The 27,342-nt window shown below is 66.5% G+C and overlaps 3 protein-coding genes across 3 annotated transcripts in view; 2 read left to right on the top strand and 1 right to left on the bottom strand.

The window, feature by feature from the left end:
• Nucleotides 1–1,887, bottom strand: part of RTN4RL1 (reticulon 4 receptor like 1) — a 30,276-nt gene extending 28,389 nt beyond the window's left edge. The window contains exon 1 of the mRNA XM_068415850.1: nt 1,843–1,887. Within this exon, the coding sequence (XP_068271951.1) occupies nt 1,843–1,855 (13 nt within the window). The 5' untranslated portion in view covers nt 1,856–1,887. The remainder of the gene's footprint in view (nt 1–1,842) is intronic.
• A 1,811-nt stretch (nt 1,888–3,698) lies between these two features.
• On the top strand, nt 3,699–23,141 carry DPH1 (diphthamide biosynthesis 1). Its single transcript, XM_068415900.1, has 12 exons — nt 3,699–3,786; nt 4,478–4,630; nt 7,039–7,102; nt 15,352–15,473; nt 17,204–17,358; nt 18,055–18,176; nt 19,352–19,420; nt 20,396–20,552; nt 21,465–21,565; nt 21,882–21,960; nt 22,249–22,380; nt 22,791–23,141. Exons 1-12 carry the CDS (start codon nt 3,699–3,701, stop codon nt 22,863–22,865), a joined length of 1,317 nt encoding a protein of 438 aa, XP_068272001.1. The 3' UTR covers nt 22,866–23,141.
• A 93-nt stretch (nt 23,142–23,234) lies between these two features.
• On the top strand, nt 23,235–24,062 carry OVCA2 (OVCA2 serine hydrolase domain containing). Its single transcript, XM_068415902.1, has one exon. The coding sequence runs from the start codon at nt 23,323–23,325 to the stop codon at nt 24,004–24,006; it is 684 nt and encodes a 227-aa protein (XP_068272003.1). The 5' UTR covers nt 23,235–23,322; the 3' UTR covers nt 24,007–24,062.
• The last annotated feature ends 3,280 nt before the right edge of the window (nt 24,063–27,342 follow it).

Here is a 27,342-nt window from a genome sequence, read left to right as displayed (position 1 = left end):
CCAGCCCCAAGCCCTGACAGTGGGATGGGGAAGGCGGTGGCAGTGCCACCATCAGCCTGCGCTGCCTCCCACCAGCCCGTCCCTTGGCAAAGCCAGCCGCCCCACGCCCTGCCAAGGGGTTTGGCCCCAGCCCCGCGCCCCGGCAGCAGCTCTCCCCATCTCCCCATCTCCCCTCCTATGGGGTGTCCCCTCCGCGCCCCTCTTGGGGCAAACGCCGGGGACCGGGACCCCCCGCCTGGGGACACCTGGCCGTGGCGAGACAGGGAGGGGAGAGCCTCTGGGCGGGATGGAGGCCTTCCCTAACTGCCTGTTGAATTATTCAGGAATGGCATTAACTTATAAATGAGTGTGTTTGACTGATTTTGTGGTTGATGTACAGATAAATTCTAATGAAAGACAGCTACAAGATTTTAAATTATTAATTAGACTGCCACTTAACAAAGCCTATTTGGCACTCTATTTCCTTGCTTAACAAGACAAAAACTTTAAGAATAGGTTTTGCATTAGCCCACAGGCTCTTCAATTTGCATTTTGTTTTTCTAGCTCCAGAAATGAAAGCTGTAGATCTTGACCTTAACAGGCTACTCCTGGTGGGATGCAACCCTGCCAGCAGCCCCGTCGCCTGCCTCAACCTCGGGCTCCCTATTTCCCAGCCTGGATGATGCTTTTCCTCCAGCCGGCAGCATCGGGGCTGGAAATCGGGACTGGGAACCGGGGCTGGGAACCGGGGCTGGGAACCGGGGCTGCCCGAGGGCTCAGGGTTTACTCTCAAGACCACCAGCCCGGTTGGGTTAATACACCGAGCAAAGCCGAGGTGGGAGCCGGAGAGGGGAGCATCCAAGCGTGAGGCCCCGCAGCCACAAGGTGACATTCCCCCCAGAGGGAAAAAGCATCCCCAGGGTGACAGCGGGGGCTCTGCCCTGCCCGGGGGTCCACACCCCGCTGTGGGGGGCTGCGGGGGGCTGCGGGCAGCGCATTGGCACCTTCTCCCACTGCCGGAGCCTCGCTGGAGAGGGGCATGTGGTTGGTGGTGGTGGCGAGGGTTGGGCCCGGAGCTGTGTGGCCGTCCCCTCCCTGGGGCACAGGACGGGAGCGGGGGGGTCTGGCCGGGGTCCCCCGCACAGCACCGCTGTCCCCGGCATCTCCCCGGGACAGACCCGGGCGCAGCGGGGCCGGGGGTCCTGTCCCCCGGTGCCCGCCCCGGACCCCCCAGGGAGGACGGGCTTCTCCCCTCGCTATGATGTCAAAAAGCTCCCCTATGATGTCCCAGGCGGTTGCCATGGCGATGGCGTGATGTCACGGCGGAGCGAAGCTCCTCCGGGGGGGGGGCGGAACGGGACGGCTCGCCCCAACTTCCCCGCCGAGCCCCCCGCGTCCCCCGGGGAGCCCCGTTCCCCCTTCCCTCGCCCCGGGGGACGAGCACCGACCCCCCCCGGGACCCGCGGTGTCCCCGGCGCCTCGGGACCCGCCGTGCCCCGGTGCCTCCCCGCGCCCGCCGCAGCCCCGCTGCCTCCGGGACCCGCCGTCCCCCGGTGCCCGCGGGACCCGCCGCGTCCCCGGTCCTGCGGGAGCCGGCGCCTGCCGTGCGCCTCCCCCCCGCTCCTCCCGGTCCCCCCGCTCCCCGCCACGCTGCGCTCCCGCCGTGCGCTGCCGGTGCCGCTCCCCGGGGACCCCGGGGGGTGCTCGAGCCTCGGTGGCGGCGGCGGCGCCGGTAACGCGGCGGCAGCGGCGGGGGGGCGCCCGGCGGAGCGGCCCCAACTTCGGCGGGGAGACAAACTTCGGGGCCGGCCCCGCTGCCCCCGGTGCCCGCCGTACCCGGTGCCCTCCCGGTGCGGCGCTCACCTTGGCGGAGCATCTTGGAGCCGGGGCGGGCGCGGTCTCCCGGCGGCGGCGGCGGCGGCGGCGCTCAGAGCCGCGGGCGCGGCGGCGGCGAGCGGTAGCGGCGGCGGCAGCGGGGGCTGCTGCTGCACCGGGAACGCGGAGCCGGGGCCCGTGCGAATGGCCCCCGCGGGGGCATGGCGGGCCGAGCCGCAACGGCACCGGGGAGCGGCGGCCCCGGAGCACCGGGGAGCGCCGGCCGCGCCTCTGCCCGCCGCGCGTCCCGCCGCCGGCTTTTAGGGGGGAGCCGCCCCCTCGGGGCTGGGGCCGCCGCCGCCCCCCACCCCCTCGGACCGAGCCTATAAAGGGGTGCCCGGTGCCCGGTGCCGGTGCCGCGCTGCCTGCAGCGGCGGGCAGGGCTGGGCAGGGCGGGGCGGTGCCGCGACGGGGCGGGCTGGGCTGGGCTGGGCTGGGCGAGCCCGGCCGGGCCCCCCCTTCCTCCGCCGCCACCGCCTCCTCTCCCGCCTCCCGTGGACAGTTCGTGAAAGTGCCGCTGCTCCCGTTCCCCGCGCCCCCCCCCCGCCCCGCCGGCCCCCTCCGCCCCACCGCGGGGCATGGCCCAACGCCGCTCCCCGGGGCTCTGCGGTGCCCTCGGGACCGGCTGTCACCCCCGCCACATCGCCGTTCCCTCCGTGCCCCCTCCCGCGGTGCCCCGCTGTCCCACCGGGGCTCTGCCGCCCCCCCGCGCCTGCCGGGGTCCCGGCTGTCTCAGCTGTCCCGTCTGCCCAGCACCGTCCCTGCCGCCTCCCGGGGACCTGCCCTCCCCACCGTCCCCTCCGTCTCTTATTGCCCTCTCCGCCCGCCCGTGTCCCGGTGCCCCGCCGTGATTCCGCCACCCGATCGGGGTCCCGGCTGTCCCCATTGTCGCCTCCGCCCTGGCACCGTCCCTGCCGCTCCCCCGGGATCTCTGCCGTCCCCTACGGTGCCCTCCGCCCCTGATCGTCCCCTCCGCCCTACCGGGTCCCTGCTATCCCACCGGGGTCACGGATGCCCCTCCGGGACCCCTGCTGTCCCCTCTGCCCCCCGGGTCGCTGCTGTGCGCTCACTCCCCATCGGGGTTCTGACACCCCACCGGGACCCCTCTGGCCTCCTGACGGTCCCCGCTGACCCCGGGCGGTCCCTCCCGCCCCTCGGGGGTCCCTCCCGCCCCGTCCCCTCTGCTCCACCGGGTGTCCCGTTATCCCACCGGGAGCTCTGCTGATCCAAATGCCCGCCGGTGTCCCCGTTGTCCCAGGGGGGCCCTCTGCTGCCTCCTCGGTCCCCTGCCGCCCCCAAGGGTCCCCGCTACGCCCGGGCGGTCCCTCCCGCCCCTCGGGGGTCCCTCCCGCCCCGTCCCCTCTGCCCCAGCGGGTGTCCCGTTATTCCACCGGGAGCTCTGCTGTCCCCAATGCCCCGCCGGGGTCCCCGCTGTCCCCGCGGGGTCTCTGCTGCCTCCCCGGGGGTCCCCGCTACCCCCGGGTCCCTCGCCTAGCAGGGACTTGGCTTCGAGGGACACGGCCCCGTCACCATGGCAACGGTCCCGTCCCCGCGTTAACGTGGGACCGGCAGCCCCAGGGCTGTAGGTACCGGGAGGGGATGCTGCGGGACCACAACCCCGACGTGAGGAAGGGCAGCCCCGACACGGCAGCGCTTTGCACAGCCCACTGCACACCCAGGGGCCTGGCGGGACCCGACCGGGACCCACCGGTCCCCGCTGCACCGCTCGTCCCGTCGGAGCCCGGCATCGTAACTCCCGCACTCGAGCTCTCGTCCAGCGATTGCTCTGGCCTGACGCGGGGCTCGCTTGGTGCTGCCTGCCCGCCTTCACGTGCTCCAGAGCCATGGCGGCCTCCGGGAGGGCCGGGAGCGCCGTCCCGGTACCCGCCGCGGGTGGGCTGCGACCGGGTCAACGCGGGGCTCCCGGTGCCGGTATCAGGCTCTATTTCGGTTGCCTCAGAGGGGGAGGCCGGGCCGGTGGCGGGGGAGGCCGGGACGGTGGCGGAGCCACCGTCCCGGCCTCCCCCGCCACCGGCCCGGCCCAGCTGGCCCTTTGGCGAGTGGCCCGTGGGCCGTGCGGGGAGGGTTTGGTGGCTCATGAGTGCTGGTGTTGGGCTGGAAATAGTGAATAATCCCCCCTGCTGTCACTCCCCCGCCGCTCTCCGGCTTTACTGAGCTGTAAAGGGGGGGCGGGTTGCTGGCGGGGGCCGATGTCAGGATGAAGCTCCCGGGGAACGGGGCCTGGCTCACCCGCTGCTGTTGCGTTTCCCCTCCCCGCCGTGGGATAACGGGATCCACTTGATGGGGCAGGAGGGACCCCAGGGGTGCTTGTGGATAGGCCGTGAGGGGTTGTGCCCGGTGTCCCCCCGGCTTGGGGGGAGCCAGCCGCGGTCACAGGTTTCACATAGTTACAGCGGTGCTTTCTGGGCAAAAAAAGAGGTGTTTTTCCCCAAAAAAAGTACCAGCAACCTGCCCTCAGCGTGCAGGGCAGAAGCCCACCCTCTTCTCCTGCCTGCTTATCCCCGGGGGTGGCATGAGGGCAGCGAGGATGCTGGTGGCCAGTGGCAGATGGGGTACGTTGCCCTCCCAGTCGCTCCCTTAGGCCACCCCGATTGTCCCGCAGCCCGAGGCCCCGCACGGCGAGCGGCGCAGCAGATCCCCGAGGAGATCCTCGGTAACGCGGAGCTGCGGGAGGCGGCAGAGGCCCTGCCCCGAAACTATAACTTTGAGATCCCCAAGACCGTCTGGCGGATCCGGCAGGCTCGGGCCAAGAAGGGTGAGTGCCAGCCCCGGGGATGAGGCGTTTTGGGGCTGCAGCATGGCGGGTCGGTGTCACTGAGCTCCCCGGTGGCGAGGGGACCGGCTTGGGCCAGGGTACAGGGCCGGTGAGACTGGGACAGGAACGATGCCAAGCTGCCCAGCATGCCCTAGCATGTTGAGGCTCTGTCTTGGCGAGCTCTCCTGCTCTCGAGGGGGGTTAATAGATCTGTATCTCCGGGTTATAATCACATTGGACAGGACAGGTTGAGCTGCACGGAGCTCTCAGCCTGCGAGATGTGTCTGGGACGCCAGCCAGGTCCCTGCTGCCCTCCTGTCTCCTCTCTCCCTGTGCTTTCTTGCCACGCTGCTGGGGCCGGGCAGGGGGAGCCCCACAATGCCTGGCTCCGGGGAGCTGGAGGGGCTGGTGGGGAGCTGGGCCATGCTACGCCCTGCTCTGAACCTTCCTTGGGGTCCTCGGGGGTTTGCTGTAGCCCCGGAGGGGTGGGGAGTGGCCATGGTGGCCCTGGAGCAGGTGCTGCGGGGTGGTGCCAGGGCTGTCCCCCACCAGCGTGTGCATCCCGCTGTGGCTGAGCTGGCTCTCAGTGTGTGATCAGCTACAGGCATCAGGGCATGGAGCCCTCTCTGTCCCCAGGTGTCACCAGCGTCCCCACCCTCGCTTAGCATGCGAGCAGGGGCTGCTCGTGGGGTTGTGCAGCATCAGACGCTCGGGGCAGAGCCAGATTTGAAACGTTGTGTTCACCAGGGAATGTCTCTGCCTGCTGCCACCGAGCTGGCAGGGCTGGCAGGAGCTGGCACGGGGGACGCTCCGGGAGCTGCTCCCTGAGCCGGTCCGGGCTGTGAGGCCGGCGGGGCTGGAGGCTGCAGGGGTGCCCGGTGCAGCCCGGCTGCGGTGCAGGAGGCAGGGCTGCCCGTCAGGACGTGGCGAGGCCGCCCAGCCGTGCCGCTCCGGCTTTCGTTGCCATGTTTTGCTGCTTGGCACCTCCTAATTAAATGTAAATATGCGGCTGGGATTTAGGCTTCCGAGCTGGGAGCGGAGCCCATCAGCCAGCCAGCCGTGCTGGGATTTAAAAATCTGTGCGTGCGGAGCCCAGGCAGGGGCTCGTTGCTGGGGGAACGCAGCCTCGCGCGGGGCTGTGGCCAGCCCTGCCTGCGCCCTGCCTGCTGCCAGGTCTGGGGGCACTGGCACGTCACCCCCTGTCCCCGTAGTGTTGTGCCAGTGGAGAGTGACCCAGCTGCCTCCTGCCAACCCGGAGCTGTTCACAGCTCTGCTTTTTGGCAGCAATCCAGGGCGGAGGGCGGTCCCAAATGGTCCCAAACGATGGTGGGGGATGCTGAGACGCCGAGCTGCCTGGCCCTGCCAGGTCAGGCAGGGCTGGCAGAGCGCGCACAGCTTTCCTCAGGGCCTGTGGGGTGGAGCAGGGCAAGATCAGCCTGGTTTGGGCCAGGTCTTTACACAGCTCCGCGCTGGCCAGAGGGCTGGGCTCAGCAGCGCGGGGATTTCTGTCGGAGGGGGGATCTGGAGAGGATGTTTGGATAGATATCGCTGGAGCTGGGATGTCTTAGTGGGATCGAGAGGTGAAACAACAGCGGGATTAATGGGGCCTCCTCCATTCATCTCCCCCAGCGTGGTCCCTGCTCCTCCCCACTGCCTCTGGGCAGTCCTGGGGGACCCACGGGGGGCTCCTGGCTTGGACCCCAGGTCCTGGGGGACCCAGGTGGGCTGGAGAGGCAAAGGGATTGTTCCGAGCTGCGAGGAGGGAGCAACCAAGGAAACATCATTCGTTGGTGAATAAATTCCTGCGAGGCACAATGCTGTGTGGCTGCCGGCCGCTCTCCTGAACTGGGGAGAGAGGCAGGGAGGGGAAGTGCAGAGAAGGGCAGCGAGGATGATCAAAGGTTTGGAGCAGCTTCTGTACAAGGAGAGATTAAATAGATTTAGATCCTTTAGCTGGAAAAGAGGCGAATGAAGGGGGATATAGAATTGTGAACGATGCGGAGAGGCTGAACAGGGGATGATTATTCACTCACTCTTGTACCAGGAGAATCAGGGGCACACGTTTACATTATTAGGAGCAGGTTTAAAATAAACAAAAGAAAGTGCCTTTTTCCTGTGCAGCACATAATTAAAATCTGGAACTCATTACTGCGGGAAGTGGGAGAGACCAGCAGTGTCAGCGTGTTCAGAGAGGGACGAGGTGTGCGAGCAGGGAGAACGGACACGGCCCCAGGCAGGACCACGTGCACCCCGGCTGCCAGAGCCGCCAGGAGCTTCGGCCAATTTCTGGCTGTTTTGGGGATGGTCATTCCTGCTGCTCGAGCTGGACGCGTTGGCCCCAGGGGTTGGTGCCTGGGTCCCCATTTCGGGGCGTTCCCTCCTAACGCTGGGGCTGTTTCTCTTCCCAGTGGCCCTGCAGATGCCAGAAGGGCTCCTCATGTTCGCCTGCACCATCGTGGACATCATTGAGCGGTAAGATGATGGCTCTGCCGTGCTGCTCTGTTTGGATCCAGGGGCTGGCGAGGGGATGGGGGCTGTTGCTGGGACTGGGGTGGCCACCGGGCAGGGCTGCCTGGGCAGGATGAGGCCCAGGGGAGTGCAGGGGTTCCCAGCGTGGCTGCCCTCACAGGGACATCTTGGCCGCAGCCTGGCCGGGCACAGCCCTGCGGCAGGTCGCAGAGACCTTCTGCCAGCCCCGGGGATGGGGACTGGCACTGTGCCAGCCCCGGCCCTCCCCGCTCGCTTCTCCTCCCCTCGCTGCTGACAAGCTCAGCGCGTCGGGGCCGTCGCCGGTGCGATGGGGAGCAGCCGCGTTAACAACCGGCTGACGCCAGCGCGGTGCCTGGGTGAGGGGAGGGCTGGCAGCGGGGCCACCGCTGCCACACAGGTCTCCTGCCCTCCTCCTCCACGGCCCCGTCCTGGTCTGGCTGTGCCACTCTTTGGGCAGCACAGAGGTGCTCGGGAGCAGCCCTTCTCCAGCTGGTGAGGCCTGAGACCACAGTGATGGCCCAGAGCGGGTGACTGCAAGCAGCTCCTGCCGGGCAGCCCCTTCCCTGTGGCTCCTCTCCTGATTTTCTGTGCCGCTTGAGAGGTGAGGTTGGAGGTGCCGGAGAGGAGCTGGGCTTTGCAGCGGCAGCGGATGCAGGCACCGTGCAGAAACTGGCCGTGATCTTCCCACCGAGCGCGCCTCCCTCCCCACCCACCCACCCACCCACCGGCTTTCTCCCCGCTGCGGCTGCCCCCTCCCCAGCCCCTCTCTGTTTTCGCACTGTGAATTAGTGCTAATAGCACCGCGTGCCTCGGCTGCCATCGGGGTCGCGGCACTCGTTAGTAAGCTGCCTTCCCAGGGCGAGCAGGCTCGCCGCCGCCGCTAGCCGAGCAGCCGCCGCCATGCCGGGTGGGAAGGCAGCCATGCCTGCGGGCTTTGTCCCTGCTTTGCCATCGTTTCCCCCCGCGGGACCACGGCAGCCCCACGCTCGGGCTGGGCGAGGGAGCGGGGGGAAGGTGGGCGCGGGCAGGGGACGGGTGCGGGGGGCAGGGGACGGGTGCGAGCGCAGGCGGCTCCGCGTGGGCTTGTCCCTTTAAGCGGAGCTGCCTCCTCGTCGGCTTTGGCACCCAGCCGCTTTCATGTCTCCGACTTCAAAGGCAGCGGATTAAGGGGCTCTTTTATCTGAATGAAACCTTAAGCCCCACTTCCCGGTGGATGCCGGGGTGCTGGTGGATGCCGGGGTGCTGGCATCCCTGCTGGACTTGCCCTCCCTGCCAGGGGTGCTCCGCAGGGCTGAGGGGGGTTGCTGGGTGCCAGGGCGAGGGGTGCTGGTGGTTGATGGGTGCTGCTTGGGGAGAGGTGCCTGGCCAAGAGCAGGAATGTGGCAGCACCGATGGGTTGGCGGTTGGATGGGGGGTGGCTTTGAGGCCGAGCAGAGGGGCCGTGTCCTTCCCTTGCTGCCACCACACAGCGCCCAGAGACACCCCACTGCCTCCGTGGGCACCCACGGGTGCCATCCGTGATCCTGGCTGGGGATGTGGCCGTGCCGGGCACCAGCACTGCCGGCTGGAGGATCGTGGCTGCAGGCAGGAGCGAGCCCAGCCCTGTCCCTGCTCTCTTGGGGATGCACTTGGGACCCGGTTCCATTGCCGTAGGTGAGGTGTGAGTTGGCAGGTGGCCTCGTTAGTCCCTCTTCCCGCTATTAATATTCATTGCTGGCATTAATGTGGAATCGCAGCTCGGGCCGCTGCTCCTGCTGGCCCTCCTCACCCGGCGCTGCGGCCAGACGGGCCTCTGACGTGACAGAGGCCAGGCTGGGGGCGGGCACTTGGGGCACCGTTGGGCCCGGGGTGGCGTGTCCCCTTCCCACTGGGGACAGAGGGGATGCGAGGGCTGAGCATGCCAGGGATACCTGTGCCCCTGAGGAGCATTGCTGAGCGAGCAGCCCCTCTCCCCAGCCCATCCCTGCAGCCTCCTGCCCCCTCCTCGCTGAGGAGAATTGGGGTTTGGGGATGCCAGCGAGCTCCCCCTCCCCTGCGTGCTCCGGTAACGGCTGCAGAGGTGTGCCCAGGGCTGGTGCCCCTGGGGCGACGGTGCCCATCCCTGTGTGTTCCAGCTCGACCAGAGCTGTGTCTGCCGCCGCTCAGCTGGAATATTTATCCCTTCTGCTGGAGCTGCCTGTTAATAAAACACTTGTGCCGTGGCCTGGCGGTGCTGGGGAGGGCTGAGAGCGGGGACGTGGCACGGGGAGGACGTGGGTCTGTCTGTCCCCATGCAGGGGGATGGCAGTGTCACCGTGTGCCCCACTGCAAGGTGGGAGTGAGCAGCCCCGGGGGAGAAGGAGGGGAAGGGGCTGCAGCGTAGGGACCCCCCAGCACCTCATCCGGGCTCATCAGCGTCGTACTGGCGCTCGCCAAGCCCCGAAGGGCTGCGGGGATGAAGATGTAGCCGAAGTGTCATGGCCGTTGCCTCCGGAAAGGCCGGTGGGGTGCTTAGCCTGGAGCCTTTGAAATTGAGAGCGCGCTGACAGCATTGACCGGCGTGAGGCCCCGTTAATTAGCGTTAATAGGTTTGTCATTATCGAACCTGCGCTGGGATGAGCAGCCGGCTGCCGGGGGGGCGGCGGGGCCGGGGTCTGCTGAGCTGGCAAGGCAACGGGCTGCCGAAACCGCATCACGACGCTCTCGTGGCACCTTCCAAATTGGCTCCGTTTGTCACGGCTGATGTAATTCGGCGGAGGGTAACTCGTGCTGGGGGGTGGCAGCGTGGGGGGGACTCGGACCGCGGCTCGGGGAGGGGGGCAGCCCCCCGGCCCACCCGCTGTCGTGCCGGGGAGGCGGCAGCGGTGCCCCCTGCACCGCTGGCATGGTGGGGGGGTGTGCAGGCAGGAGCAGGCCCCTCCTCTCCCCCCGCCGGGGCTGGAGCAGCCGGATCAGCTGGGCTCTCAGCTGGGCTTTTGGTTCCTTGTTAAGAAAGTCGGCTGTCAGGCTCCGCAGCTGCTAATCCCTCCGTCCTCCTGCGCCGCGACGGGGCGAGCGGCTCCTGCTAATCAGCAGCAGGGACAGGCGATGGCAGGGGGGGCCCAGGGGTGTCCTGCCACCCGCGCAGGCAGCCCTGCCATGGCCTTAGCACCTCCCGACGGCTTCAGAGCGTCCGTGCGAGGCCGCGCTGGGGACGCGCAGAGCATCCCGGTGTGCCCAGCAGTGTACCAGGACGTTGCAGAGTGACGGGGACTTGAGTCATCTCTGGTTGAGCAGCAAAGAGTTAAACATCGTGCAGGCAGCCCAGCAGCTCTGGCACGGCTTGAAATGCCCCCACCATGGCCAGCAGCTACCGACAAAAAAGCCCCTGGGAGCTGCTGTGCCCAGTAAAGTCCCAGGTGCCACACAGGCTGTCTGGGGACTCTGGGTCCCCTGGCTGGGCCGGTCCGCCATGGGTCACTGAGCAATGTGGCACTGAGTGCCGTGGTGAAGCTGGCAGCGTCGCCAGGACATCCCAAAGGGCCGACCTGGGATGCCAACATGGGTCGGGGTCCGGCCTCAGCCGCACGGTGCCGTAGCTTTGCCGTCTCCCCTTGTCCTCTAAGCGCAACCTGGCAGCGCTGGCAGCGCGGTGCAGCACGCTGTGCAGGGGAATTTAATCGCCGTCATTAACTGCACAACAGCATCATTAGGGAGAATGAAGTTCTCACTTCATTGGAGATGTTTAAAACCTCAGCCAGGGTGGTGGTGGCATCAGCAGGGGGGAAATTGGGCAGGGGGGAGTGCGTGGCGTCTATGGGGCTGTCACCTCCCAGGGCTGGGATGTGCCAGCGCAGATGTGGTGCCCATCACCACGTGCCCTGTGCCACCTCCTCGTGTCCCCGTGGAGCCCAGGGAGCTGGCACTGACAGGCAGCACCGTGGCTGTGCCACGGGGAAGAGGGGACAGGCACTGTCTGTGCCTCTACTGTGTTCAGTTCTGGGCCCCTCACTACAAGAAAGACCTTGAGGTGCTGGAGCGAGTCCAGAGAAGGGCAACGGAGCTGGTGAAGGGTCTGGAGCACAAGTGTGATGAGGAGCGGCTGAGGGACCTGGGGGTGTTTAGTCTGGAGAAAAGGAGGCTGAGGGGAGACCTTATTGCTCTCTACAACTGCCTGAAAGGAGGGTATAGCGAGGTGGGGGTCGGTCTCTTCTCCCAGGTAACAAGTGACAGGATGAGAGGAAACGGCCTCAAGTTGCACCAGGGGAGGTTTGGATTGGAGATCAGGGACAATTTCTTCACTGAAGGGGTTGTCAAGCACTGGCACAGGCTGCCCAGGGCAGTGGTGGAGTCCCCATCCCTGGGGGGATTTAAAAGCCGTGGAGATGTGGTGCTGAGGGCCATGGGTATAGTGGTGCCCTTGGCAGTGCTGGGTTAGCGGTTGGGCTCGATGACCTCAAAGGTCCTTTCCCACCCAAACAGTTCTGTGGTTCTCTCTGGGCACAGGATGGCCGTGGGGCTTTGCCAGCACCACGCTCTGGGCCCGTGGTTTGCCTCACTTCGTGCTTTTTGCAGCTGCATGGCCAGCAAAGCTGGGGTGCCCCTGGGACGTGCCCCCCGGGAGGATGGGGTTGGCCCTGGCACCCACTTTGAGGACGGAGGGGGAGGTCCTCTGAGGGGAGGGGACCTGGCCAGAGATGGCTGCTCCTGGGGGACCGTGGGGACACATGGCACTGTGACTGTGGGGACACATGGCACTCCCCGTCCTGCCCTGCTGGCAGATGCTCTGGGGGGCCCTGTGCCGCCCGCGGGCAGCGATTGCCCAGCTGCAGCAGGGCTCTTCCAGCGCCGTTTGCAGTAAAATTGCAAACTCATTATTTTAATTACGTGCAGCTTTCCTGTGCTAATGAAGTTGGGAGCCTGGTAATGGGCCTTGGTGATGGGCTTCTCTGCTAATTAAGCGCATTGTTCTCAGCTGGGGCTGCGCTCAGCCCCCACGCCCTGGGACAGCAGCACCCGCTGGCACCCGAGCCCAGACTGTGCCAGGGCAGTCAGTGGGTGTAGGTCTGTGGGGTGATAGGGGGGCTCTGCCTTTCCCCCGGGGGATGGGGTATGGGGTATTTACAGGGTATAACCCTCTTGCTTATCCCAAGGCATGTCCTGGCAGGGAGGTGACACCACACCACAGTGTGACCCTGCTGTGAAGGGCCACACGCAGATGAAGCAGGTGGGGGTGAAGCAAGGAGCAGCCTGCTCCGCGTCCTCCCCGTCCCCAGCGGGACACGCCGCTGCCCCGGCCGGCTGCTCTCAGCCCAGTCCCCCCAGTCCCCTCTCTGCAAGGGCTGCTGGATCTGGGCACGACGGACGTGCCGGGGCTGAGGACTCCTCTCTGCCAGGGAGAGCAGCGCTGCTTCACAGGGTGAGGACCAGCACGGCATCATTCACACGCTGCCGCGGTGTCAGGGGACCCTGCGCTCCTGCCAGCAGCAAATGCTCTCATTTATTTGTCGAGGGGCCGGGATAAATCAGGGCTGCTCCAGCCCGGCGCCTGCACTCGGGTGGTGGGCACTGGCCACCCCGTGCTTGGGGACATGCTGGTTCCGTGTGTGCTGGTCTGTCCCAGCATTTTCAGCCCCTAAACTTGTCCCTGGGTCGCTGTCACCTCCATCTTGCTCTGGCCAGGGAAGAGCGGGGCTGGGAGGGTCCGGGCGTGCTGGTGGCTGGGATCGGGGCTGGGGTCGGTGCACATCCTGCCAGTGCTGAGCATGGCGCTTTATAAATGGGGTTTTGGGAGCCATCTGTTTAAAGGAGGAGATAATGAATTAGGGGGAGATGAGAAAAATGCTAAGGCCGGGCGGTTTTTCAGAATGAGCTGGGGTTTGCGGGACGTAAAAGATGAATAACCTCCCCACGTGTTCAATATTCATGAGCTCCCAGCTGTAGTGAGCGGCTCAGCGCTGGGTGGGGACAGCCCCGTCACCGCGGCCTCCCTGCTGGCACGCTTCTGGGACCTGTTCGCTGCTGCCACTGGCTGCGGGGACACGAAGCACCAGCACGGACGCTCCCGTGGCTGCCCCTCGCCCGCGTCCCGGTCTGGTCCGGTCGGCGAGCGGCTCCGCGGCCCGTGTCAGAGGCAGGTGGCTGCTAATTGACGTTTCCTTCCTCTGTAGTTTGATGAAAGGCTCCAGCGACACCGAACTGATTAAAACATCAAGGGGAGGCCCCAGCGCTTGCCTTTGATTTGTCTCGGGAGACGGTAGCTGCTCCACTCGACCGTCAAGCCCGGCCAGCGTGGGTGACCCCAGTGCGTGCCATCCTGGCACCTCTGCGCCTCTCGTGCTGGCAGTGCTGCACCGTGGCACCCTTCCAGCCTCGCCGGCCACAATGGCACCACCGTTGGGCTCCCTCCTCGCTGGGCATCGTCCCGTGGCTTCTTTGCTCCTTGCCCAGCTGTGGCTCTGCTCCCCGGAGCAGGATGGTTCCCCATGGCTGGGGAAGGGCTCAGCCCCCCTGTCCCCCTGCCTGCGGGCTGGTGGCCATGTGCCGCGGGCTGCGGCCCTGCACGCCGGGCAGGGGCCACAGATGCCTCCGCCAGCCTCTGCCCCCCTCCCTCCGCTGTTGCTATTTCACTTTCTTGCTCTTCACCCCCAGGGACTTTCTCTGGGGTTTGGGCCAATTTGCATACATTTTAATCTATAAAAAATTAAGCGGCGCTGGCTGCCGCTCTGAGTCAGACCTCCCCGTCCTGAATCTTAAGGAGCTGAATAATTTTCCACTTTTGCTGAGAGGTGTGGAGTCTGATTCATGTTCATCTCGTCACCTCTCATTAGAGGAGGGGGCTGGGGGCTCGGGGGGGTGGGGAGGAGTCTTCTCGAACCTTCACCGGCAGCCCCCAGCCCCGTGGCACGGCCGCGCAGGCAGCGGAGGAGCCATCCTCCCGTCTGGGCCACGCTGGCAGTGAGGGACCGCGGGATTTGGGTGCTGGCAGGATCTGGTCCATCCTCTGGCAGTCCCCAGCTGTGTCCCCAGTCCTTGGGCTGCTGTGGGGAGCTGGAGGTGCCTGGGCCGGACGCGGGACGTGGGGCTTTGCCCCCTCATGGGGGATCCTCGGGCAGAGCCGCTCCCCTGTCCCCCTCCCCGGGCGCTGATGGATGGGCCGGAGCTGTTAATATTCAGCACGCTCCGCCATTTCTCCACCTTCTGCCATCTGCCCAGCTCTGCCCACCATTTCTATTCTTGCTGCCGACGTAACGCTCCCTGCCTGGCGCTCGGGGGGGAGCGTGCGGGACCCTGGCCCCCAGCCAGCGCCGGGTGCCGGCGGGGGGTGACGCTGTGCCAGGGCACCCATCTCTCCCGGCCCCGTTGCCCCGCGCTGGCGGCAGGGGGGACCCCGCTGGCACCGAGCTACGGCCGCGGGTACAACCTCAGCGTAAATAAGGAATTAGCATCTGGTCTAAGCAGCCCCTCCAGGAGCGGGGCTTTGTCACCGCAATACCTGCTTTCATCCCCAAACTACCGCGGCAGCTCCCCGGGAAGGCGGCCAAGCTAATAATCCCTGAAACGGTGCTATAAAATACCCACAAAGGGGGTGCCTTTAAATCATGCCAGAGCCCCAGCTTTGGCGCCCGGTGCCGGTGCGTGCCCCTCCACTGGCTGGCGGGTGCTGGGTGGGCTTGGAGTGCCGGGATGCCGGAGCGGGGATGGGGGACAGCGCCAGCGTTCGCTCGGTGTTTTTCTTCTCCAAGTGCTACCTAAGCCCCAGCTGCTCCTGGGGCACACCCAGCTTGGCCAAATTGGCACCTGGGTGCGGGCTGGGGTGTACCGGCTCACGTGGTGCCTGGGCGCAGTGGGACGGTGGCTCGGCCAGCCTGGCTGGCACGGCTGGGGATGCCAGGGGGGCTGTTGTGCCCGTCCCGGTGGCTCTGGTCCCCGGGGGCTGGCTGGCAGGAGCGGCGGCACAGCGCTGCCCGGGGTCTCCCCCTGCTCCGCTCGCCGCTGGAGCATTAGGAAGCTGGCAGCGTATTGTTTGATGAGCAGATAATCTGCTGAATTGCAAACAGCTTTACCCAATTGAAGAGGCGGATTACCGCTCTCCAGCTTAATCATGTTGACATCTCGGAGAGTAGCCAGTGCTCGTCCTCTTCAGCGCGTGGCGCGGGGCTCGACGGCAGTGCGGGGTCCCCCGGTAGCGGCGTGCCACAGGGCTGGGGGGCAGGACGGGGGCTGTGGTGACGGCGGCCAGCCGTGACCTTCGCTGTTGTGCCTCCCCGCAGGTTCACGGACGCGGAGGCGGTGGTGATGGGCGACGTGACCTACGGCGCGTGCTGCGTGGACGACTACACGGCCCGGGCCCTGGGCGCTGACTTCTTGGTGCACTACGGACACAGCTGCTTGAGTAGGTGACGCTCGGCCCCAGGGCACTGCCAAGGCAGCCGTGTGTGGCACCGCGGAGGCTGCACTGCCACCACCATGCCACGCTGAGCGGCTCCCCGCCCCGCTCGACACCGGCTCAGAGACTTAGTGCCAAGGGCTAATCCCTTCCCAAAGGGATTTCTGTTCTCCAGCTTGACTTGCCGGCTTTTGATGGGGCCAGGCTGGCTGGGCGGCTGCCCGCGGGCAGGATTTCGGGGGCAGCGGGGTGCGCTCATCTTGCTCAGCCACACACAGCTGCGCCGCCCAAATCGCAGCAGAGCAACGGGGCCGTGGCTTGGCAGGACCCCGCTCGCCTCGGGGGGGACGGGGCTGCTCTCACCCCGCAGCTTCAGGCTTTGGGGGGAAGTCGGGAGTGATGGCAGAGGGGTGGGACGGCTTGGAGGTCCCGCTCGCCCCGGAGCTGGCGCGGGGCCGGGGAAGGTGGCTTTGCGGGTGCAGCGCAGGCTGGGCAGGGAAGGGAGGAGGAGGCTGCGTGCTCCCCAGGCGGACGGTACTCTGGATCCTGTTGCCATGGAAACTGCGCTGCTGTCCCAGATGCTGCTAACTTTGAAGTCCACCCAGGGTGGAATCAGCCCAAAAATAACAATAAGACGCTCTGGGTTTTAAGGTGGATCGGCAGAATTGCCGGAGCGAGCGGCAGGCACGTGCGTCGCTGCTGCTGCCGCGCTCCTGGCACCCGGCGGCCCTCCCAGACATTTATGGGGCCGTATAAATGGGCTTGAAGAATTGTGTCGGGCTCTGTGTGAAATACTGACTCCCCGGCTGAGGACTGTGTTCTGAAAGCCTTGTCGGCCGGAGCGTTCATGGTGATAAATATCTGTGCGAGGTGCTTTGTTAGAGAAGGAGGGTTACGGGCACCGCTGGAACGGGGAATATAAAAGCCCTGGTTTGTAGCCTGCTATTACATGAATGAACAGCAGGAAGGGGAGGACGAGGCCACATCCAGCGGGGCTCAGGAGCGCGCCAATGCGAGAGCCAGGCTGCTCCGGGGAACGGGAGTCACATCTGGAGCCGCTCCCTGCAGGGACAGGCGGGTGCTGCCAGGCTGCCTGTCCCCAACCCTGCCACCATCCCCTGCCCATGGCTCTGTGGTTCCTGCCTGCACCACGCCGGGTGGGCCACGGGGTGCCCTCAGGGTGCTGAGAGGGTGCTGGGCTCCTTTTGGGCTGCCCAGGGTGCTCCCGGCACTGGCTCAGCGCAGCCGCCTTCGCAGGGAGCCCCGTGCACGGCGTGTCCTGGCGCAGCACGCGGGCCCTCGCCCTCTCCATCCCGGCCCCGCGGGAGGGAGTGATTTGCACTTAATTGTGATCAGGTGAAGAGCACCAAAATGGGAAGTGAACGCGGAGCTGCGGATCGATGTGCACTCCATGTACTTTAATTATTCACTTAATCGTGGTGACACAGGCTTCTTAGCACCGGGGGTAATTAGATTTGTGTTCATTGATTCCCCAGGCTGCCATTATCTGGAGAGAAATGAGCGGGTGCTCTCCGCAGCTCCCGTCTGCACCCCCTGCCTGGGGTGCCAACACAGGCAGAGGCACAGCCCACCCTGGCCTGCCCGCACCAGGGTGGTTGGGGCGCAGGGAGCCCTGCCAACAGGCTTTATCCCCCCGCTGCAGGCAGTGGCAGCTGGAGGCTCACGGGCACCCTGGGTGTACCCCACACTGACACCCCCTCTCTTCCTCTCCCCAGTTCCCATCGACGCCACGCAGGGGCTGAAGATGCTCTATGTGTTCGTGGACATTAAGATCGATACGTCCCACTTCCTTGAGACCATTTGCTTCAACTTCGCAGCGGGCACCTCGCTGGCCCTTGTCAGCACCATCCAGTTCGTCTCCACGGTGCAGGTGAGATGGGGACCCCCCCAGCAGTGCGGGATGTGGGACGGGGCTTGTGTCTTCCCCCACCTTGGCCCTGGCTCAGTCCCTCCCTGCCGTGGCTCTGGGGCTGGAGCGGCTGCCCTGGGGTGCTGGTGGTGACGGTGATGATGGTTCCCCTCTGACGAGTCGCTGTGATAATGTGCTGCCGCTGTAATGTTGATCAAGTACTTTATAATAACTCTGATCAATGTTTCATGGCGGCACCCCTCCCCGGCTCCCCCGGGAGCTGCTCTGTAAATGTCAGGGCAGGCGGTGGAGCACTTGGCATTTTGATGCACTGCTGGCAGTGGCAGGGGAAGCTCCGGCGGGTCTGTCTGGCTGCCCCGGAACGGCTGGCTGGGCAGGACGGGAGGAGATGAATGAGCCTCTTGAGCCATGTCTATCTAAACACGGGGCTATCGGAGCGTTCAGCGTTTTCCCTTGTCTTTTAATTGATACGTTGGCTGAGCCTCGCTGAGCCTCTCAGCTGTGCGGGGCCATTACCCTCCGTGACGGTGCTGCCCCGAGCAGACCGGCTCCTCTCCACTGCATGGTGGCACAGCCATTGCTGCTGGACCTGGGACTGCCAGGGCCAGGGTGTCCCCAAGGGTCCCCAGCAGTGCTGGGCAAAACCACCCAACTCTGTGCCACGGTCTGTCCCTGCTGACCCCACGTCTCCCACAGGCAGCAGCACAGGAGCTGCGCTCCCAGTACAAGGTGTGTGTGCCCCAGTGCAAGCCACTGTCCCCAGGGGAGATCCTGGGCTGCACGTCGCCCCGGCTCGCCCAGGACGTGGACGCCATCGTGTAAGTGCCTGTACGCCCTGCCCGGCCGTGGGGCGGTTCTGGGGGGTGGCAGGGGGATGTCCATGGGCAGGGGACAGGCCCCCTCCAGCTCCCTGCGCTGCTTGGAGTGGCGTGTGCTCGAAGCACAGAGGAAATAATTGAGTCGTATATCAGAATAGATAATAGATGGAAGGGCGGGTGGATAATTGGAAAAGACAAACGGCCGGGGCCCAACATCACAGCAACATTAATTTTATTTAAGGACAGCAAATTAGAGGGAGCACTTCGCTTCCTATCACCTAATTATTTTAGGTAATGGAAATGCTTAATGTACTGTGAATACAGTGCGCTGCAGAATAAATAAATACAAGGACCCCACCCTTGGGGGGAGCTGGGGAGCTCGGGTGCGGGTTCATACCCCGCCGAGCCCCTTCTCACCTGCCCTGCCAGGAGCCAACAGCACCGGCACCCGCCCTTCCCTGCGCGGGGACTGCCAGGGTCGGGGATGCTCCAGCTTCCCCCTGAGCCGCCCCAGGGCTGGAGGAGAGGTGCTGCTTTCCATCCCTCCCCAAGGGCACCGGGAGCAGGCAGGGGCTGGCACTGCATCCGCAAGAGCGGGTCCCTGGCGCTGCGGGGGAGCCGTGGTGCGGTGCCACCCAGCCGCCCGTGCAGGTGCACGCAGCCGCTGTACCTGCGTCCTCGCCGCGTTATTATTTTCTTCTCTCCCCTGTCTCTGAGGCTAACTTTTGCAGACAAATTAGCTTTGATCTCCCAAAATGTCATTCTCCAATTAAGGGCAAAATCTAGTCAAGTTTTACGTCTGAATTCATTTTCCAAGCCCTCACTCCATTAGGGCAGCTGAATGAAAGGCTTTGAAATGTAATTGCTGACTTGAAATCCGATTAGAAATGGAAGCAGCAACGTCTAGAACCAGCCGTTGAGATGGAGCAGCTCCCTGCCACCCCACGCCAGCGTGGACGTCCCTCCTTGCCCTGACCGCAGCCACCTCTCCCACCCCGCCGTGCCAGGGGGCTGCACGGGGACGAGGAGCCCCGGCTGTGCCCGCTGCCCCCGGGTCCCAGCGCGGGAGCTCGGGCTCCTGGCGTCTCCGTGCGCCGTAGCTTGGGACGCTGGCAGGCGCGTGGGTGGGTGCTGCTGTTTCCCTCGTGCCGTAGCTCTCCCTCCCCTCTCGGCAGGTATTTGGGCGACGGGCGCTTCCACCTGGAGTCCATCATGATTGCCAACCCGGGGATACCTGCCTACAGGTACGGGCACCCTGGGGGTACCTGCCTACGGGTACGGGCAGGGTGGGGATACCTGCCTACGGGTACGGGCACCCTGGGGGTACCTGCCTATGGGTACGGGCACCCTGGGGGTACCTGCCTACAGGTACGGGCACTCTGGGGGTACCTGCCTACGGGTACGGGCATCCTGGGGGTACCTGCCTATGGGTACGGGCAGCCTGGGGATACCTGCCTACGGGTACGGGCAGCCCACAGGCACCCACTCTGGTCCCCACCAGCCCCACGGTGCAGAGCACCCCAGCTCCCCCAGCACACCGGGGACCAGCTGTCCCCACCATACACCCCATGAGCACCCCCCACACCCCGGGGCTGGGCAGGCAGCTGCCTGCAGCGGGCACAGGCAGGCGAGGGGCCGCGGGGGCGGGTGAGGCGGGGAGATGAACGCCAGCCATTTACTCCGGCTGAATATAAACATTTTGACAAGTACCTGTGAAAGCTCGTGGAGGTGCAGCCATTAAAGCCGGGCTGCTGCAGGCAGAGGCCATAAAGTGTGATGATGAGGCCGCTGAAAGGAGATGAAATATCAAGAGCGAAAGGCTGGGCCCATTTGGCGAAATCTGAATTCCTCAGTAGGTCGTTTGTTACGAACGGGAGGCGCGCGTCAGGTTTATGGCGCTGGGGAAGCTGCTGAAAACCGAGTGGGATTTGATTAAAATTCTCCTCGTCAAACAAAGCAACAAATCAAAGATTTCTTCATAATTGATGAGCCAGGACGGGGAGGGGGGAGCCGAGTGTGGAGCTGAACGCAGAGCCCAGGCTGTGCTGGGGGCTGAGGGGGGACACCTGCCTTATCCCCACCCTTGTCCCCTCTCCGTGCCGTAACAAGCTGGCTGGGAGTGAGAGATGCTGTGGGAGGCAATTAGTGCTAACGAGGGAGGGGCATATTTGGAGGGAGCGGGGTGATGGGGTACATGTAAGCTGTGCTCTGCTTTGCAGGTACGATCCCTACAGCAAGGTCTTCTCCCAGGAGCACTACGGCCACGAGCGCATGCGCCGTGCTCGCCAGGACGCCATCTGCGCCGCCGCCGGTGCCCGCTGCTGGGGCCTCATCTTGGGGACGTTGGGGCGCCAGGGCTCCCTCGGCATCCTGCAGGTACCAGCCCCCTCCCCACGGCCCCCGTCTGGGCACCGGGAAGGACCAGGGAGCGATGGCACCATTGGCACAGTGGCCTCGCTGCCGGGGCGAGAGGGGACCCGGCACTGTTGGCAGCCCATCGGTTGCCACTGGCCGGGGTCTGCGTACCCCTGAGCTGAGCGGGCAGGGCAATTAGCAGCGGATGAGGGAGGTCAGACAAGAGCTCATTAAACCTGCCCCTCACTGGGGAGAGCTGGCCAGCCTCTGAGACCCCCCTGCACAGGTAGCTCGGCAATTAGTGCCCTGGGTTTGTTTTAATTGGATGAACTTCCAGTCGGGTTCAGTGTCCCCGCTCGGCGGCTGCTTTCCGCACCCCGGCTGGGCGAGGGGAGCAGGACCGCCGTGTCCTGCCCCGTGGGAGCAGGGTGCCCTGAGCACGGCAGCCCTGCTCACAGCCAGAAAGTTTTGGGGAGCTGCAGGTGAGATTTGGGGCAGCACAGGGACCAGTGGGCAGAGCAGGGGGGAGAGGTCCCAGCACTGTCCCGCTGTCACCCCAGGGAGTAGGGGATAAGGACAAGGACGTCCCTGGCCCTTCCTGGGCCCCTTTCCTCCTCCTGCAGCCTCTGACCGCAGCCAGCCCATGGCAGGCAGGCGTCCCAGGGAAGGCAGCCGCTAACGAGAACAGATTGTTGTCATTGAGCGGTAATTACTTCATTAGGCTGAGGCACGCGCTGGGGAGAGCAGGGCGGGAGCCAGAGCCACGGCCACAGTCCCTGTCACTGTGCCTGCCCTGTGACCGCCAAGGGGACATGGCTGTGGGGCAGAGCTGGGACCCACAGAGGGTCTGGTGGCTGGGAAGGGGCTGTGGGCAGGGCTTGGGGGACTTGCCGGGCGCTTCCCAAACTCCCCCGGGTGCCTTTTCCCCCGCAGCACCTGGAGTCACGTCTCCGTGCCCTGGGCCGGCCCTTCGTGCGGGTGCTGCTGTCCGAGATCTTCCCCAGCAAGCTGCAGCTCTTCCCTGACGTGGACGCGTGAGTGCTGCTGACCCCCCTCCAGCCCCCCAGGGTGCCCCATCCCTGTCCGGGCTGCCGATTCCTGCTGGAAGCCATCCCTGTCACATCTGTCCTGCTGTCACCTGCGCAGGCCCTGGCACCCTGCACCCCCACAGGTGCTGTGCCCATGGGCGGGGAGGGGGATGAAGGTGACGGGTGGCTGGGCAGCGGGGACGTGACTGTCCCCAAAGCACAGTGGGGACCTCACTGCCTGTCCCCTCCCTAGGGGGCTGCCGCGGGGCTTGTTCTTCCCCAAACACTTGTCCCCATCCGTTGCCGCGTGTTTCCCTTCCAGGTGGGTGCAGGTGGCCTGTCCCCGGCTCTCCATCGACTGGGGAGAAGCCTTCAGCAAGCCCCTGCTGACACCCTACGAGGTGAGCACCCGCCTGCCGCTTTGGGGGGGACCAGCCCTGGCTTGGGGCGACGCGCCGGAGCCTCCCACAGAGCTGCGGTGCTGCCAGGATGGGGACGTCCCTGTGGCTGAGCAGCGTCCCCTCCTCTTCCCACCCCTGCACAGTCCGGCTGTGCCGCTGGGATTTCCCGGTGGGATTCCCGGTGCCGCCAGCTTACCTCCGCCAGCGCCGCGCTGGGACCCCCCCCAGCACCGCCGGCTCCCCACGGCGCGCACCGCCTGGGGACTCAGCTCCTTGTCCCCTCCGCAGGCTGCGGTGGCTCTCCGGGACGTCGAGTGGCAGCAGCCTTACCCCATGGACTTCTACGCCAGCCGGTCCCTGGGGCCGTGGACAGTGAACCACGCTGGCACGCAGCCCCCTCGCCACGGCCGGCCGGCCCAGGTGGGCAGCGTGTCCCGGGCCGGGGGGGTGTCACCGGGGCGGCGGGTCCCCGCTCTGTCCCTGCGCTCGTGGTGGCCGTGCGGGGCGGAGCGGACGGGCGGTGGGAGCGTTGGCGCGGGGTGAACGCCCGGTGCCGTACGGTGCCCGGTGCCGCGTGCCAAAGGCGCCACCCTGTGGCTTCGTCCCCGGTGAACGATAACGGGCCCGGGGCCAGCCCGGCCGGGGGGGACACACCAGCCCCCCCGCCCCCTTACCGGGGCGAGCACCTGCCTGGCCCCACGGCTCCCCGGGAGGGGGGATCCCCTCAGCCGTGCCCCTCGGGGTGCTGCGGGCTGAGCACGGGCAGCTCATCACGGCCCGGGCGGGGCTGGGGCCCCATCCTGACCCCCCCCCCCCCCCCTCTGCCGCAGGGGAACCCGCCCGCGCCCCCCGCCCCGGCGCAGGGCGAGGAGAGGCCGAGCTCCGGGGGTCCGGCGGCCTCGTGAGCGCAGCCTGCACCCTGTCCTGCCACCGCCGCGCTCCGGGACCCGGCGTGAGCACAGGCACGGGCCCCCGCACCGGCCCCTCCCGAGGGTAAGCACCGCCGGGGCCTCCCGGTACCGGAATGAATGGAGACACGCACTGTACCTCCACGACGCCGCTGCCCACACGGACCGTCCCGCCTGCCCGCGGGGAGCGGCCCCCTGCAAGGCCAGGCCGTGCCGCAGGCTCTGCCCGCGGCAGCCCCCGGTCGCACCGGGGGTCCCGTCCCGCCCCGCCGGGGCCGCCCCGTCCCTCCCCGGGCCCCGCCCCGCGGCCTCCCGCCGCCAGGGGGTGCGCTGCCGCCTCAGCGCGGTGGGGCCCCGCCCCGCTCCCCGCGCCGTCCAATGAGCGCGCTGTGTTTCGGCGGGAAGGGGGGCCAGCCGGAAGCGGTGCTCTCGACTTCCGGTGGCGGCGGGCGCCATGTCGGAGCGGCGGCCGCTGCGGCTGCTGGGCCTGCACGGCTACCGGCAGAGCGCGCGCCGCTTCCGCCAGCGCACCGGGGCGCTGCGCAAGGCCCTGCGCGGCCGCGCCGAGCTGGTGGCGGTCAGCGCCCCGCACGCCGTGCCCGGCTGCGGGGAGGATGACGATAGGGACGACCCCCCCCGCGGCTGGTGGTTCTCGGGGCCCGGCACCTTTGAGGCGGGGGAGGCGGCGGCGGCGCCGGCGGGGCTGGAGGAGTCTCTGTCGGCCGTGGCGGCGGCGCTGGCGGAGCACGGGCCCTTCGACGGGCTGCTGGGCTTCAGCCAGGGCGCGGCGCTGGCCGCCATGGTGTGCGCCCTGCGGGCCCGCGGCGACCCCCGCTTCCCCGTGGCCTTCGCCATCCTGGTGGCCGGCTTCGCCAGCCGCGCCCCGGCCCACGGCCACTTCTACCGGGAGCCCATCGCCCTGCCCACGCTGCACGTCGTGGGCGATGCTGACGCCGTCATCGCCGCCCCCCTCAGCAGGGAGCTGGCCCGGCACTTCGTGGAGCCCGTTGTCCTCAGCCACCCCGGCGGGCACTTCGTCCCGGCGGCTGTGCCGCAGAAGAAGGTGTACCTGGACTTCTTGGACCGCTTCCAGCCCGGACAGGGCCAGGCCGAGCCCCCGGGGGCTGGGGATGTTTGAGAACGGTCTGTGTAATAAACGGGGCTGCCAGGAGCCACCCGCAGCCTGCCACCGTGGTGGAGCATCCCTGTGTTTTCGTGCTCTCCAGAGGGGCCAGAGGCCTCATCAGCTCGCTGTGCTGCTCTGCAGGGGTAACGCAGGGGTAACGCAGGGCCGGGCGACGTGGTTCTTTGTTATCTTCTCTTTTTTTTTTGCAACCTTGTTGAATGCATGAGCGTGTGGGTGTGATGATGGTTTGGGGACAGGAGGGTGACACTGCTCTGTGCGTGTGAGGTGCTTTCAGAGGCTTCAAAATTGGGGTCCCTCAGCTCAGCCGAAGGACTCGTGCAGAGCACACGGCTCCTGCAGTGGTTACACCCCGAGGGTTTGGGGGTTTGAATATCGCTGGTGAAAGCCACTAAGGCAGCTGGGCTGGGTCTAGGAAAACCTCTCCCCTCTCTGGCAGTGCCAGGGCTGGGGGTCGTTTGGGGAGTAAAATGGCTGTGCTGGTTCAGCACACATGTGTTGGGAGACTTTTGTATTTTCCTCTGTACAAAGTGCCTTCGTGAACAAGAAAAACTTGTTGCTATGTTTTTGCCTCTGATGTTTTCCAGAAGCACATGGAAATCTTTATTGTTGTTGTAATTGCAGGTGTCCTGTGTGACTGCTGCTGGGGCGGGCCGGGCTCTCCAGTCCGCAGCCCAGAGGTCTCGTGCCCAGGGCTGGGCTCGCAGGGCTCCTCTCTAACCCTCTCTTTCCTTGCGGGTGCAGCATGATAGAGTTGCTAGAAGAGAGAAATGGGATGAAACTTCTTCATTTGCCCCCTGCTTGCACGGTGCCGGGAGCTGGGGAGCAGCGGGGCAGCGCGGTGTCAGTGCTGTGAGGGGCGGGGGACGCTGCGGTGCAGGAGCGGGCGCGGGGACAGCAGCACTACTGTGTTGGCTCAGCCAGGAACAGGCCTGGGAGCTGCTGCGGGTTAAAACCAACCGGTTCTCACGCCCGTGAGCTTTTTCCCCTCTGGTTTGTTGCCACGACAGCGGCTGTGGCAGGAGGTGACAGAGCACCAGGGCCTTCGTCTCCACCGCTCGCCCCACCTGAGCTGCTGGGGAAGGCTGGCAGCAGGCAGCGCTCTGCCAGCCCACCGGTAGCTCGTTAATTACCGCAGAGCTGCAGCTCGCCTGGCACAGCGTCTCACCCGAGCGGCTCTGCGGGACGGCACGGAGGAGGCACTGCAGCCATGGCCGCACTGCGGTCCTGCCGACCGGCGTCTCCCCGCTCCCGGGGGAGGAGGCACCGCCTGGGACCGGGGCAGGAGCCCCGGTGTGCGGTGAGTGAGCAGAGCCTGCAGGAAGCTCCGTCGGTGGGTCGTGGAGGGGTGGTGAGGGATGGGTGACCTGGGTGCTGCAGTACCTGCCTCTTCGGGGTGTGGAAGAAGATGGCTCCTGCAGTGCTTTAAACAAATTAATAAAAACAAATCAATGGGACACTCACCTGCGGGAGGTGCCTGTGTGGGCAGAGGAGGAGGGACGTGCTCGGCCCCTGGTGCAATGGGACGAGGGGAGCGGCCCCCATGGCTGTCACTGCGTGTCCCTGCGGGACGGAGGGGCTTTCCCTCACAATCCTGCCGTTCCACCGGCGAGACGCCTTCGTGCCGGCCCCTGCCCGCCTCCCGCAGACCCAGGGCTGTTCCCGGGCTGCTGTTCTCGGGGCACAGCCACTCGCATCGGCTGCCTGCAGACAGGCTGACCGAGGTCCTGTCCCCCCCAGAGCTCGCTACCTGCTGGGGGGTTTCCTCTCCCCCCACCCCACATGGCCCAGGGGAGTTGGGTTTTCCCCCAAAACAGCGTGTGGCGGTTGCGGTCCTAGAGGGAGGGGTGCTGCTGGGGGGGTGATGGAGCGAGCCCGGGCGCCGGGTGGCAGCTGGGGGCCCCTGGGGACAGGTGCTGGTGTTACCCAGTGGCACTGGGAGCCTGGGTGTTATGGCAGGGGTGGGCTTCACCCCTCTGCCCCCCAGTTGGGGCCCTGTCTGTCCGCCAGCACAGCCATCAGGTAGGGCCCTGCCTGGGGCTGTGCTCGCCGGGGTGGGCACGGGGGCTGAGGCTCGGTGGGCCACAGCTTCGCTCTGCCCGCCCCCCCCGAGTGAGCAGAGCCCCCAGCCCCTCTCCCAGCGTCCCAGGGAGGGCTGGAGAAGGCCAGCGTGAGCGGAGACACTGCCAGTGCCGCTGCCTCCCCGCAGACACCCACTGCCTCCTCCCCGCATCCCTTCCCCCTGCGCCGCTGCTGACTCAGGCCCTCCTCCACTGCCCACCGTGCCAGCCGCCTGCGCCGGGCACGGGCAGGGGCTCCTGTGGGCAGTGCTGGAAAAGCGACATCCCGCCGAGCCTGGCATCGGGTGCGGATCTTGCCGGGGTTTGAGCCTTACTCATCTCACGCTCTTCCTCCCCTGTGCCCACCAGCAGGGCCTGATGGCGGGGGCGCTCCGGGAGGGTGACGTGCTTCACAGACGCGTACACAACACGGCTCCCCCCCGTCCCGCCCGGCTCCTGCCAGCGCGGAGGCAGCGGCACAGGCGGGGGGGAGTCGGGGAGCATCCCCGGGCCCCGCTGCCGGAGTGGGACCGAGCAGTTGGGAACAGCCCCCCCCCCTCCCCTCCCTGCTTCACCCGCAGAAGCTTCCAGTTGTGGCTGACTCACTCCTGCTGTAGCTCCTTCTCTCCTTGTTTTGGATGGAAGTTTTCCATGGAAACCCACGCTGGGCCGGGCCGCGGCCGGCAGCAACGCGGCTGAATCACAAAAGGCCGTTTGGCCAAGAGCTGTCAGATGGCAGGGACAGCGCGTGCGGGCGGGCAGGGGCGGCGGGCAGCTGCCTTGCCTTGCGGGGGGGGGCCAGCACCCCTCTCCGTGCCCCCCCACCAGCCTCACCGGCTCAGCCCCACAGCCCACCCCAAATTCCCACGGTGCCACCATGTCACGGGTGTCCCTTGGCCCCCCTGGGTCACAGGCTTTGGCCAGCAGCTGGTTTTAGGGGCCACGTTGCTCTCCTGGGGGTGCACAGAGAAATCCTGGCTGGGGGGAGCCCCCGGGGGGACCCTGGCTGCAGGGCTCGGGGGGGTCACGGGGAAGAGCCTTCCCACCCTCCCGGCCGTGCGTGGGGACGCTCACCGAAGTGCTGCGAGCCACGGGGGGTGAGGCCGAGGTCAGGCAGCGTTTGGGCCGTGCCTGTGTCCCACTGAGCACCGTCCTGCTGTGAAAATGGCAAGTAACAGCTCAGCCGTGGCAGGCACTGCTTCCTCCCGGGCACCACCACGTTCCTCCCGGGCACCGCCGCGATCCCTGCGCTGAGGAGGAGCACGGGAGC

Source organism: Nyctibius grandis, chromosome 18 (genome assembly GCF_013368605.1).
Source record: "Nyctibius grandis isolate bNycGra1 chromosome 18, bNycGra1.pri, whole genome shotgun sequence".
NCBI classification, from domain to species: domain Eukaryota; kingdom Metazoa; phylum Chordata; class Aves; order Nyctibiiformes; family Nyctibiidae; genus Nyctibius; species Nyctibius grandis.
This window is presented reverse-complemented; position numbering and strand designations above follow the sequence as displayed.